General features: G+C 34.4%; 2 protein-coding genes across 3 annotated transcripts in view; one reads left to right on the top strand and one right to left on the bottom strand.

The window, feature by feature from the left end:
• nAChRalpha5 (nicotinic Acetylcholine Receptor alpha5) overlaps window positions 1-5,416 on the top strand; it is a 56,165-nt gene extending 50,749 nt beyond the window's left edge. For both annotated transcript variants that reach the window (XM_086832085.1, XM_086832086.1), the window contains exons 11-13: window positions 399-521; window positions 624-762; window positions 1,043-5,416. In XM_086832085.1, coding sequence (XP_086688211.1) covers window positions 399-521; window positions 624-762; window positions 1,043-1,195 — 415 coding nt within the window. In that variant the 3' untranslated portion in view covers window positions 1,196-5,416. The remainder of the gene's footprint in view (window positions 1-398; window positions 522-623; window positions 763-1,042) is intronic.
• Window positions 5,417-8,037: 2,621 nt separating this feature from the next.
• Window positions 8,038-12,450, bottom strand: LOC147643722 (uncharacterized). Its single transcript, XM_086832084.1, is given in 3 exon segments — window positions 8,038-11,736; window positions 11,738-11,975; window positions 12,062-12,450. Coding segments are annotated over 3 exon segments (3,636 nt in total). The 5' UTR covers window positions 12,396-12,450; the 3' UTR covers window positions 8,038-8,672.
• Window positions 12,451-12,584: the final 134 nt, after the last annotated feature.

Here is a 12,584-nt window from a genome sequence, read left to right as displayed (position 1 = left end):
TTAATTAACTATGAAATTAAAATTTAAGGAAAGATCATAAAATTTCAACAAAATGGTAAATATTTTCGATTGCTCATCGATTATTGTATTGATTTATCGATAAAAAATACGATTTTATATATTTGAAAACAGTTGCACCTAACGGTGATGCTTAAAAAGATAAAAATAATTATAGGCTTTTAGTGTGATTTCCTCACAATCAATAATTTAAATTAGGGAACAGTATATTTCCGATTATTTATCGAATAGCTCAATTTTGTTGTTCTGCCCAAGTTATTTATGTTCTGGCTTTCTTTGAGTGTGAAAGCGAGAGCGGGAACTGTGAAAATTACCCGAAACGTATTCCGTATTGGTCCTGAGTGCACTAAAGCTGCTTTTTTCCTCCCCCTAAATCGAAGCTCGTCGAAATCACTGCTGGCAAATGTCCTGGACATCGACGATGACTTCCGTCACAACTGCCGCCCCATGACGCCCGGCGGAACACTGCCACACAATCCGGCTTTCTATCGCACGGTTTACGGGTAACGAATCGCAAATGGCCCCCGGGCCCCGTTGGGTTAACTGAATCTAGCCACTGACGAGCCTCTTTTTCCCCGCTTACGGCCCATTTGGCCAACTTACAGACAAGGCGACGATGGCAGCATTGGGCCAATTGGCAGCACCCGGATGCCGGATGCGGTCACTCATCACACGTGCATCAAATCGTCAACAGAATATGAACTAGGTTTAATCTTAAAGGAGATCCGCTTTATAACTGATCAGGTGAGTTGGTGGCACAAACAGTCTTTTCCTTTCAACAGTTAACGCTCGGAGGAAAGCCATGGTGTGTGTGTTACCTTTGTTCATTTATATTAACCATTATCTCGATAGATATTATATTGAATTCTATGAAGAGACATTCATCATCGTTCACATTGCATGCCCCATTAGCACTTAAAATCTAGTTAGCCACAAAATTTACTTAATTACTCCATCTTCTTCTCCCTCCCCCTATATAACTTACTCTGTATATCTGAATAATCGAATAAAAAATACTAAACAGCTACGTAAAGATGACGAGTGCAATGACATTGCCAATGATTGGAAATTTGCAGCTATGGTCGTTGACAGACTGTGCCTTATCATATTCACAATGTTCACAATATTAGCCACAATAGCTGTACTACTATCAGCACCACATATTATTGTCTCGTAGCCATATGGGCGAGGTGGTTATTGTTATTGGTTTTATTATAAAATCAATTTGTTAATTATTAAATTAATAACGAAACTTTTTAAGTAACTTAAACCAAAAGAAACATAAAAAATACAAAAAAATAGGAAAAAATACATGATTAAAAACCATTTACTAAATAATAAACAAAACAAAAACTCAAACTAAACCACAAAAAAAAAAACAAAAACAAAAACAAATAAATAAAAATCAACATTTGTCTCTAAACACACAATAATTTAAATAAAATCTCGTTTAAAAAGTCTTTCATTGAACTAACACTGAAAGAGACTAAAGAAAACATCATATACTAAAGCGTTAAAAACTAACTAATTCCAATTTTCCTAATTCTATACTAAAACAAAAATCTAAAAATGGTAAATCGAAAGACCCTTCCTTCTTCCCCGCAAGCCCCCCACAACCCCTTATCTATGTTTCTTCCATTAAATATATAGATATATATATATATATATTATATATATATACATATATGTTTGACAAGCAAGCAAAACGGGTATATTTTCTTTTAGATCTTATATTTTATAGAATAAGCGATACATTTTCATAAAAATAGTCACAAAGGTTTTTGAAACTTTTTATTTTTGTTTTTTGACCGACAGACTTCTAGAATACGTCAGTATTTCAAAGACAAAATCCGAAACCCGAATACCCAAGACCTTTTTGGAAGACTTCAATTTGAGAGCTTTATAGTAAAAATTGTAGAGAACAGCTTTTCAACATGCAAGTGAAATGAGAACCCAACGTTTTTGGATCAACAGAAGGAAAGCAAAATTTATAATCTTCTTCGACACTGAAGTCAGTCCAGCGGTTTGTTCCAAGCAACTTTTTGCTACCAATTAGTACCTAGGGCAGTTAAGACAAACACACAATTTCCCTTTTTAGATGAAACTGCATCTCCAAACCAGAACCAAACAACCCTACATATCTACACAGCTCCCTCTTCCAGTTCTGATTATCCCTTCGTAGCACCACGATAAATCCAAAACCCGAAACCAAATGCAAACACTAAAACTAAAAACTTCCCGACCCCTTAAACTTACCAAAACCAATAGAATAACCAATCTAAATTGGAATTACGAAAATTCGCTGGAATATAACAGAGTAAATGGAAATAATGAGAATGCAAGCGAAAGTAAATATATATAAATACGAACGGAACGGCAATAGAGAATGAGCCCAGATCGCGATCAGCAAGTGAAATGCATCCCACGGATTGCATTTCATATTTACTGACGCTGCGCGCGGATATGAACTTATCAAATTTGAATGGTTGCGAGCAATAATATCTGCGTGTTGATGAATTGCATGATGATTTTGGTGATGCAAATGATGATCGATCGAACTATTGCGCAACGTCCACGACAGAGGGCAAGAGTTCGCTCCTTCAGCACATTGAGAACAGCGAGCTATTAGCAGTTTAACTTTCGGTATTGATTTCACGCATCATTATCCCTTATTTATGCAAATACTAAAAGTTAAGAACACTGTACGACACCAGAAGGCAATTCACAATACACACCACAAACCGAACAAATTGGAAAGAAAGAATAATTAATAGAAAAGAAAAGAAAGACAAACGAAGATACAGTACTCGAGACATTCCAATAACAATGAAAATCACAGGACCCCAGAACACATAACATGCCGGTGCATGGCAATTGTGTGCTGGTTAGATATACTGCGCACAAGACATACTTGATCCCAAGTCACGACAACCGAAACATACATATAACCAAAGAGCTTTATACAGATTAATATGGATGGGGTCAATCTGGCCGCACTTTTCATATATTTGTACCACACAACATACACAGAACCCTCACTCACCACACAAGATTGTTCACTGACTCTCCTGTCCCAAGAGTTGAAGGTTCACAGTATGTTTCTGTCCGCTGACTGGCCAAGCACACAATTTCTATAGCGAAACAAGAAATACAAGAATCAAAATCTTAAAAATTAACACGGCCTGGGAGTTCAATGTGAATTAGAAGATGGAGGAACTTTTATATCCTGAGATCCTGAGGAGAGATCTCCCTAGAACACCCAGAGGCAGAGAGCCGACCCAGAGACTCCATTACTTGGTTCACTGAAAAGACACCCATGGCCAAGGATCGATGAAAAAGCAAACTGAAAACACTGACTTTTCTTTCCACACAAAAGCAAAGAAAACGTTCGAAATGGAATAAGCTTTTTAATTTTTAAGTTACAGTTATTCTGCTTCTAATTGTAAATCTTGTGCAATGTAAACAATCAGAATTTTTCTTTGAATATAAACAAAGTGAACACAGAAAAAGCAAAAGTAAACCATTATATACATACTTACATACATACATATATAGGTCACAGTAAAAAAAATGCAACAAAATTTCAAAACTAAATAAATAAAGTACGATTAGCAACTAAACGATGTCATTCAACTTAGACTAGGCACAAAAGGGAAATACTTACCGCATTAAGATTCTATCCAAAGAGCTAGGAAAATGTGAACTCAACAAATCTTGTTAGCAATAGATTTACACACAAGCAATTAATTGATTGCGCAGAACGAATAAATAGAGGAGAAAGCATAAACATTTATATGGAAACAATAGTTTTGTATGATTTCAAGCAAAATGTTTATACTGAGATTTTGTAAGCCAATCTATACAATCTTCCGATTAGGCGTACTTGATTTTGTTCGTTTTGATGGTTTTGGCTCCAATAAGTAAGAATAAGGTCTAGCTTTTGATAAACGATTCAAATTGTAAAATAATATGAGAACTTGTTATATTTTAATAAAAGGTGAAATTCTAATTATATTTCGTTGCCCACACGAGTAGCTCAAAAACCAATGAAATAGGGAAGGATCGGATTGTGGGTACTTTTCTTAATCCTTTTGATAAGAATATTTTTTTAATTTGTATGCTTTTCCAACGCGAATGTCAGTGAGAACAATTAACGATAGATTTCAAGGCTAACGTTTAAGAATATTAACAAATTATAATAGAGAACATAGCAACAAGCTGCCAGCATGAAAAATAAAAACAATAACTAATTTTAAATATTTTATACATTTCCATCAATTGTGCTTATTTGAAACACAACAAAAAACGAGAAGAAAAAATCAACAATGGAAACCCAACTGAAATAGCTGATGGCAGTTTTCAAATAGCAACCAATAACTGGATTATGTTCAACATTCAATTAGCTGAAGTTGAACCAAGTTTTCATATAAGCAATTTTTAATGAGAAATGTCACCAAGGTAAATAAATAAATATATAGCAAATAGAGAGGCTCTAAGGGCTGGATTAACTTAATGGACAACATTAGTCACAGCCACGATTGAGATTAATAATACAAGCAACGTTCTAGTGCATAATAAGACAGTATGAGAAATAGTTTTTCGTAATCCATCGCGAACACAATGTATGCATATATTTGTATATTTACGTGAATATATATGTGCATATATACATATACTTCTTTTACATGAGCAAGCAAGTATATATATATAAATATATATATTATGGGATGTAATAAATAAAACAAAATATTTGATGAAAATGACGAAACTTTTTCCTACAACTAGTTGCATTTAAATGAATTTTAAAAAATATACATAAAAAGTATATATTTCTTAAAAAAGAAAGAAAACAAAATGAAACCAAATCCTTTCTCTATTAAAAAACAAAACCAAAAACAAATGAAACACACAAAACTTTAAATTAATATTTAATTAGTCATTTAACAAGGGTTCAAAGAAAACCAAAATCAAGCGAAATGATTGCGTAACCTAGTAAATATTTAAATAAATTAATTTTAAAAATGTGGAAAAAGAAAAACAAACAAAAAAAGAAAAACAAAAACAAAAAACAGAGAAAATAAATGAAAGCGCTGATTTTTTATGTCGTTATTAGTATTTAAATTTAAATAATTGCATATAAAGAAACATACAGAATTATATAAAAATGAACACAAAGTATATGACATAAAAAATTAGAAGAAAATTTAAATTGGCCATTTTGACCAAAAATAGTAAATTATAGAAAACAGAATTAAAATAAAAATTGAAAGGAAACAATGAAAAAGGAGATGGAAGCCCAAGTAAAGGGATTGTAAAATTTTAATTATTATTCAATAATAAAAATACAAAAAGAAATGATTTGACAGAAATACCAAAAAAAAAAAAAAAAAAAAACAAATTAGGTTTTATTCTCATCAACGAATCCCACGTGAAAAATGGCTTCGATGGGGACGCTGCAGACGGAGACGAATCCAATATCCATATCAACATATATGGAAAGGTAAATTAAATAGCTTTACTTATAGAAGTAAAACGTTAGATGGGCGTATGGTATTATAATGGGAACCTATTTAAATTGTATATATTTTATATCAACGTACTCATACTCATTGCAAAAAACAACACCTCAAACACTGTAAAAATCAAATCTTAGATTATGTAGTAATGGCTGTCGGAGTCATTAGCCCAATGAATGAATATGCATCGTTTAATATTTATATTCAAAGTGGTAAAATTTCACATCTGATTTCCCAGAAATATAAACTTTTGCAAATTTTACTAAAAGAAAATTCTGATCCCTCGCGCAGTTTGTCAACAACCAGCTGAAATCCAAATTAAAATCCTCTCCCTTCTTTATAATATTCATATAACAGATAAAACGAATAAATCGAATAAATAATACATTCAGCTAGCCAATCATGAGATTTTAGCTACATAAAGCTAAAGGAATGCTGCGTGTATGTATGAAAAGTTATTGTATTTATTGGTCCCTTTTCGAAAATTTTCAAGTCAAAAAAATATACTCTCTATAATACTTCGGCATGATATCTTTAAATCCTTCTATTGATTTCTAATGTCCACTTAAAAAGCTTAATTTCTTACAAACGATTCATATATTTATATATTTAATATTCAAGATCTGCTTCTCTAGTATTTTTGCACACTTATTAAACATTTGCTTATGCATGCTGTACATTTCATATTAAAAATGATAAACTTTTCGACTAAAAAGTATTATTTTCTCTAACCATTTTCATAACTACGAGGAATATTGGGAGTGGCATTCAGTGAGTTATTTGAATACATCATTATAACAACATTTAATTGACAACTTTTTCTCTTCAGGCATAAAAGGACATCGGATAACAGGAAATAGACATCTTTCTTTTTCGTTTTCTTGATTGTTGTAAAACTTTAGTTCTTTTAATTATATTTAATGAATAATAAAGTTTATAATGTACCGTGAATTGAATGTGTTTTTTGAGTAAACAATAGTACGCATAAGAAATTCTTAAAAAAAATATAGTTTAAATTTATCCAACATCGGGATAGTCTGACCAGATGACTGTCTTGCAAGTTCTTGGCATTGTAATAGTTGGTTATTTTAATCAAATCTTTATACGGGATTAAACATAATATAATAATAATGTGGTTAATTTTTCAATATTTTTAAGCATAACACATTATATGATGATTCAAAACATTGATATGGAGCTTATGAAATTTGATTAATTGTGATTTATATTAGAAATCTTGTCAAACAAGTAAATTTAAGAGCTAGCATTGGTAGCATTCACCAGAACAACATTATTGCAGATCACTTGTTATGCTCCCTTAAAAACCTCCGGGGCTTTTGGGCTCTGTCATCAGGTCATGGATCCCTAAACCCTTAACACATCATATTCAAATTACAAAAATTAGATCGTGAATAAAAGATTTTTAAAAAGTTTAAACAAGCTACCGCTTTCCATTTTTGAGATTCACTTTGAAATTAACGTTAATGTATCGGCGCCAACAGCATAAGTAAGATTACTCCTTTCGGCGGAGGGATGAGCCTGTCACCGTTTCCCAGGACCTTAAGGAATTAGAGTAAAGTTGGCGAATCGTGGACTAAAAATATACTTATAAAATAGATACAAATTTTTATATACTCGGTGGTTAAATATATTATTAATCAGCATAGTTATTAGTCAGTTCACATTTGAAATGTAAACAAAGCCATTCACATGTCGCCGTATGTTATAAGAATCTCACAGTCGATATGTGACAATATGTTTCAATGAAATAACATTCGATTACTGTAACGCCATTTTATACAAAGATGTTCGTCAAATAAGTGTAGGTGAGTTAAAAAATTAAACACGAGGTTTTTTTTTTATTTCGTAAATAAACAACTAAGAAGTAGGTTAGGTTTTTTATCAAATTCCGTTCTGAAGAAAACCCCCGTTTTTCCATAGTTTTATTATGTCCGTCTGTTTGTACTTTTTACCCGAAATATTCCCAATACCTTCTAGAAACATCATTCTTTAATGAATTATAAGGATTTACAATATTCATTCAATAATCAAAAATCAAAAGTAACATAACACCGTGACAACTGATAAGAGAGATTTTTGCCTTGTATGAAAATGTTTTATTTTTCCTATTATTTTTCAACCATTAATTCATTATGCAGTTCGTGATCGATATTAGGCAACATTTGTTGCAAAGAAGCTTCCAAATCTGGCCAAGTATGCCTTTTCTGTACAAGTCCATTAAGAAGCTTAGAAATCATAAAATTGCATCTTTTTGTGTAACATACCCATCGAAATTCCATAAATCATATATAATTGAATGACTACTCTTGTTTAAAAACAGAACACCCAGAGAATAGCAGTAGATGTGCAAAACAGTTCCCACCTCAGATTCGTTTTAAAGGCGAAAATTTATTAAAAATACAACGCAGGTAATCTGGTGCCTTATGCTAAAGTCTTATGAGCACCCAAACCGACTGGAGCAGAGGTTACTGACCCGCAAGAGACATTTGCCCTTGGGAAAAAATCAAATAGATTTTGTGAACCGCTATTTGTAAAATCATTTTCCTGAATTGAATACACTCTGTAGCATAAGTTCCTGGAATTGCTAACAGAAAGCTACACAAGTAATACAATTTTTTCATATCATAAAAAAATCACTTTTTCTTGAATTAAATATCTACAAAAAATACCTGCGCATTAAATTATTATTTACCACAGCGGTTAGACCCCTGGGGCATCCAACACCCATTCATTGCATATTCATACAAGCCAAATAAAGCTACTTGTAACTAAATGTTTGGAAGAATCTAATCCTGCCGGCGCACTTAAATCCAATCCGAACTTTTAACCAAGCGTGTACAAATTTTTATTTATAACTAGCTGACCCGGCAGACTTCGTACTGCCTCATCGATAAATAAAAGACCTAATCTTTTGTATAAAATGATTTTAAAACAAACAAATCGAATCCGTATTTAATAAAAAAGCATTTATTGTATAAAGCATGAATTATTATATTATATTATTTTCGATACATCATGTTGCTTACTTACAAAACAGAGTTTTCCTGAAATACTGGCTATTTATAAGGTTTAAATTTGATATTCACAGACACACACTGTTAAAATACAGTCTGTTAATTAATTTAAAGCTTTCTCATAAACTATATTTTTTGTTTTGTTTTGTGGTGCGTAAATAAACAAAGAAGACGGTTTTCCGACGCGCGAACACGCGACGTATAATTGTCCATGCGCGAAACAGGGAAACTCCAAGTTGATTCCACAAACTTCTAACGACTGTCCTTGCGATTTATTTATGGTCATCGCAAAGGCCAGACGCACTGGAAATTGTAACCGTTTAAAATCGAATGGTAAGTCCGTTGGAATCATCGGTATCCGCGGGATCAAGACATCCTCTCCTTTGTATTTTCCTTTTATGATTGTCGCCTCAATGACGTTATTCATCAGTCTTTTCACATCCAGTCTTGTTCCATTGCATAGTCGAGGTTGATTAATGTTACGCAGCATGATGACAACTGATCCCACTTTTAACTGCAAATTGTGAGGTGGTAATCCAGGCAATTCCAGTGAATTTAAAAACTCAGTGGGATAGTTGACTACGTCATCCTGGTTCATTACGGTGTCGACTGATTTGAAGGAAACCAACTGTCCTGGAAGAAAATTCTGAATGGTCGCATTAAGATCCTCGACATCTTTATTTTTCGCTGCTAATATTGCTCGTTCACCCAGCCAATTATGGTTATTGAACTTTTGCGCTATATCTGGGAAAACTCGCTGAATAAGCTCCACTTTTGAGTCTGTGATGTGACAGAAATCTGTAGGTAATGTGATGAATCCGGTCGAGGTGTCCACTGCAACTTTATTATTTCCAATGTCTAACAACTGCTTCGCAAACACATTTGCAGTTTCATCTTGTTGCAAAAATACTCGCATGTTAGTTGTTAAGTGGAGTGTCTTTACGTACTGCCACAAATTTGATGATTTTAGGCATGCATTTAGTTCATCAGCAACAGTTGATCGGGGAATAACTGGAAGAGTCTGACGAAAATCACCTGACAACAGAATCATGGCCCCACCAAAAATATTTTGGTTGTCACGAAGATCTTTCAACGTTCTGTCCAGTGCCTCCAGTGACCTCTTATGGGCCATTGTGCATTCATCCCAAACAATCAATTTGCATACCTGTAGGATCTTGGCCATTGCGCTATTTTTGGCGATGTTGCAAATTGGTGTTTCGGTGATTTGCATGTTTAGTGGTAATTTCAAGGCAGAATGTGCAGTCCGCCCGCCTTCTAGCAGAGTTGCAGCTATTCCAGATGAAGCCAACGCTAGAGCAACATCATTTCGCGATCTGATCCTCGCCAAAAGCAATGAAATTAAAAACGTTTTTCCGGTTCCTCCGGGAGCATCAAGGAAATAAATTCCACCAGATCCACTGTTCACAGCTTCTATCAAAGTGTCGTACGCAATTCTTTGTTGTTGATTTAATTGTGGAACATTTGTACGAACTGTTTCGGCCAATGCTTCAATGTCGTACTGATGTTCTCTTTGCAACTCGTGGTTTAATGCATCGTGCATATGACGATTGGATGCTGTCATTCCCAAACACGACAATACTTTATTTGCCATCAATAAACACATATCTTCTATCATGATCAATGTGTCATTGTAAATTTCTTCAGTCATTTGTAGTGTATGATTCAAAGTTTGACGGCGCACACGATGCAAAACATCCTCAGACATGTCATCTCTATACTTAACCCACAAATCTTTTGGATTCGAGGGGAAACATGATATGATAATCGCAAACAATGTACGAATTTGATGCGGCGATGAAGATATTACGGAATCCTTGAGCGTATCATCCCAGTGCGAATCATTCTCAAGTAAATGTAATAGTTGACATGCCTCACGGTAAGTCGCACACAGCTGTCCATTAACTGTTCTCAGTTGTTGAAACGATGTCGGACCACGAACATTCACCAACAACAACCGCAAATAATAACATTCATCGTTATTTGGATGTACTGTGTAGATGCGACCCAGAGCATCTGAAGCAAATACATTTGGATGTCCATCAACTGGTGTTCCTTGTTTTCGACGCTGAAACGATTTCGATGATGCGTTCCATGTGTAATAGCGTGGCATGTCAGCATACAGCAAAGTGCGAGCAAAATCATCAGTTTGACAGACTGTGAAGAAACTTGTTAATGTTGTCGACGGTGGATGTGCCGCCCTGTCTGCCGCGTTAGATGCATTAAAATAAACTCGTTGACCATTTTCTAAATGGACTGCCAAATGGACTACTGTAGGGTGTCTTTCATGGATCGCAAATGAAAAGATTCGCCAAATAGCTTCATTGCTACTTACATAGCGACCCATCTGGTACTGTGATATTTCATCATTTGCATTGGTTACACCGAAGACAGCCATATCACTACCTTTATTAACATATTTACATATGTACTTTATCGACTTCACAGAATTACAATATTCCACATTGATGTGAGTCTCAAAAGCTTTGGACAATATTGGCGAGTATGGCACAATCCAACGATTGTCTACATCAACATTTTGTCCTCTTACCTTCACAACTACCGATCGCCCACTGTCCGCAACTGATCGCCGACGATACAATGGGTATCCATCATTTCCCGTTATGGTTTCAGCAAGCAGGTCTCTTGGGTATCGCTTGGAACACCTACCGTCGACCATACAGTGTGAATTGTAGTTGAAATGTCCGCAAGGTCCATGTATCATGTGTTTGGTAACTACTGCATGCAATTTTGGGTCAACTATTTCATCTGGAATTTCAGCTGAAATTATGGAATCAATCTCATCTGGCCTTATTTTGTTCACTAACCAGACTAAAATGTGCGCATGTGGCAATCCACGCTTTTGCCATTCTACAGAGTACATCCAACAACGGACTCGGCCATACACACAATGCTTTATTAAAAAATTCATGAGAGATTTTAATTTTTGTTTAAAAACTCTGGCGGTTATGTCATGTCTATCAACTGGTGTTTGGCTATGTAGCAATTCCTTCTTGATTTCGGACCATTTTGGGTTACATGTGAATGTAACAAATAAGTCTGGGCGGCCATAATGCCTAACATATGACATAGCATCCTGAGCATATTCATGCATGTGGCGTGGGCTTCCTATATAAGTAGCTTGCAAAATTCACATTGCCATCAGCATTTATAGCATCGCGGAGATGAATGTATTCCTCTGACCGTAGCCGTCATTGGTTCAAACGGATGTATGTCAATCGTTCAGTCTCAATTTTGACATACATATCAACTGCAAACTGATGAAAAAGTCGTTGACACATCAAAATATGATTTACTTCACCTTGACGGATCATGAGTCTGTATGAATAGAAATTCATAGCACTAACTTTTTTGTTGGTTTCAGCACCTGCAATCAAAAATGATAAATGTTTAAATTGTTACTTCGATGAATTGAATTTAAAAATATTATTTAATCTTGTTCAATTCATTTACCTGTTACTTGATTTACCATTTTGATATTAAAATGGTATCCATCTTCCCCCTGCCAGAAGATCAAAGGATATTGTAGTGCATCATAACTCCTGTGTGTTTCAGATACACGTTTTAAATCACTATTCCGACGATGAAGCACAATATCTCTAGATTGTAAATTTTCTCCCACAATGACAACAGCCACTTCATCAATGGTAGGTGAATTGAACCTCCTTGTGTGTTCACCGGCAGGTGTTTTGTCAGCTCGAATAATAATGTTATGGCTATCAGATGGCATCCGATCCAATGCTATTTTGAACATGTTTACTAAATTGTTATTCTGATGAAGAAACATTTGTAATTGTTGGACAATGGTTCTCTTCACTGTTGGATTGTGAGCACAACGATTATTAATTTCCGCATCTGAATTGCCCATAAAATAAATTTGTAAAAATTGATGATCTGCATCAGGTAGTGGTAACAGAGTTCCCAGTAAGTGATAAATTTGTCCTTGTATCTGTAATTTTTAAAAATTTGTCCATTA

The sequence above is a fragment of the Drosophila serrata genome, unplaced genomic scaffold (assembly GCF_035046125.1).
Source record: "Drosophila serrata isolate PLE 108 unplaced genomic scaffold, ASM3504612v1 contig_245, whole genome shotgun sequence".
In the NCBI taxonomy this organism is placed as follows: domain Eukaryota; kingdom Metazoa; phylum Arthropoda; class Insecta; order Diptera; family Drosophilidae; genus Drosophila; species Drosophila serrata.
This window is presented reverse-complemented; position numbering and strand designations above follow the sequence as displayed.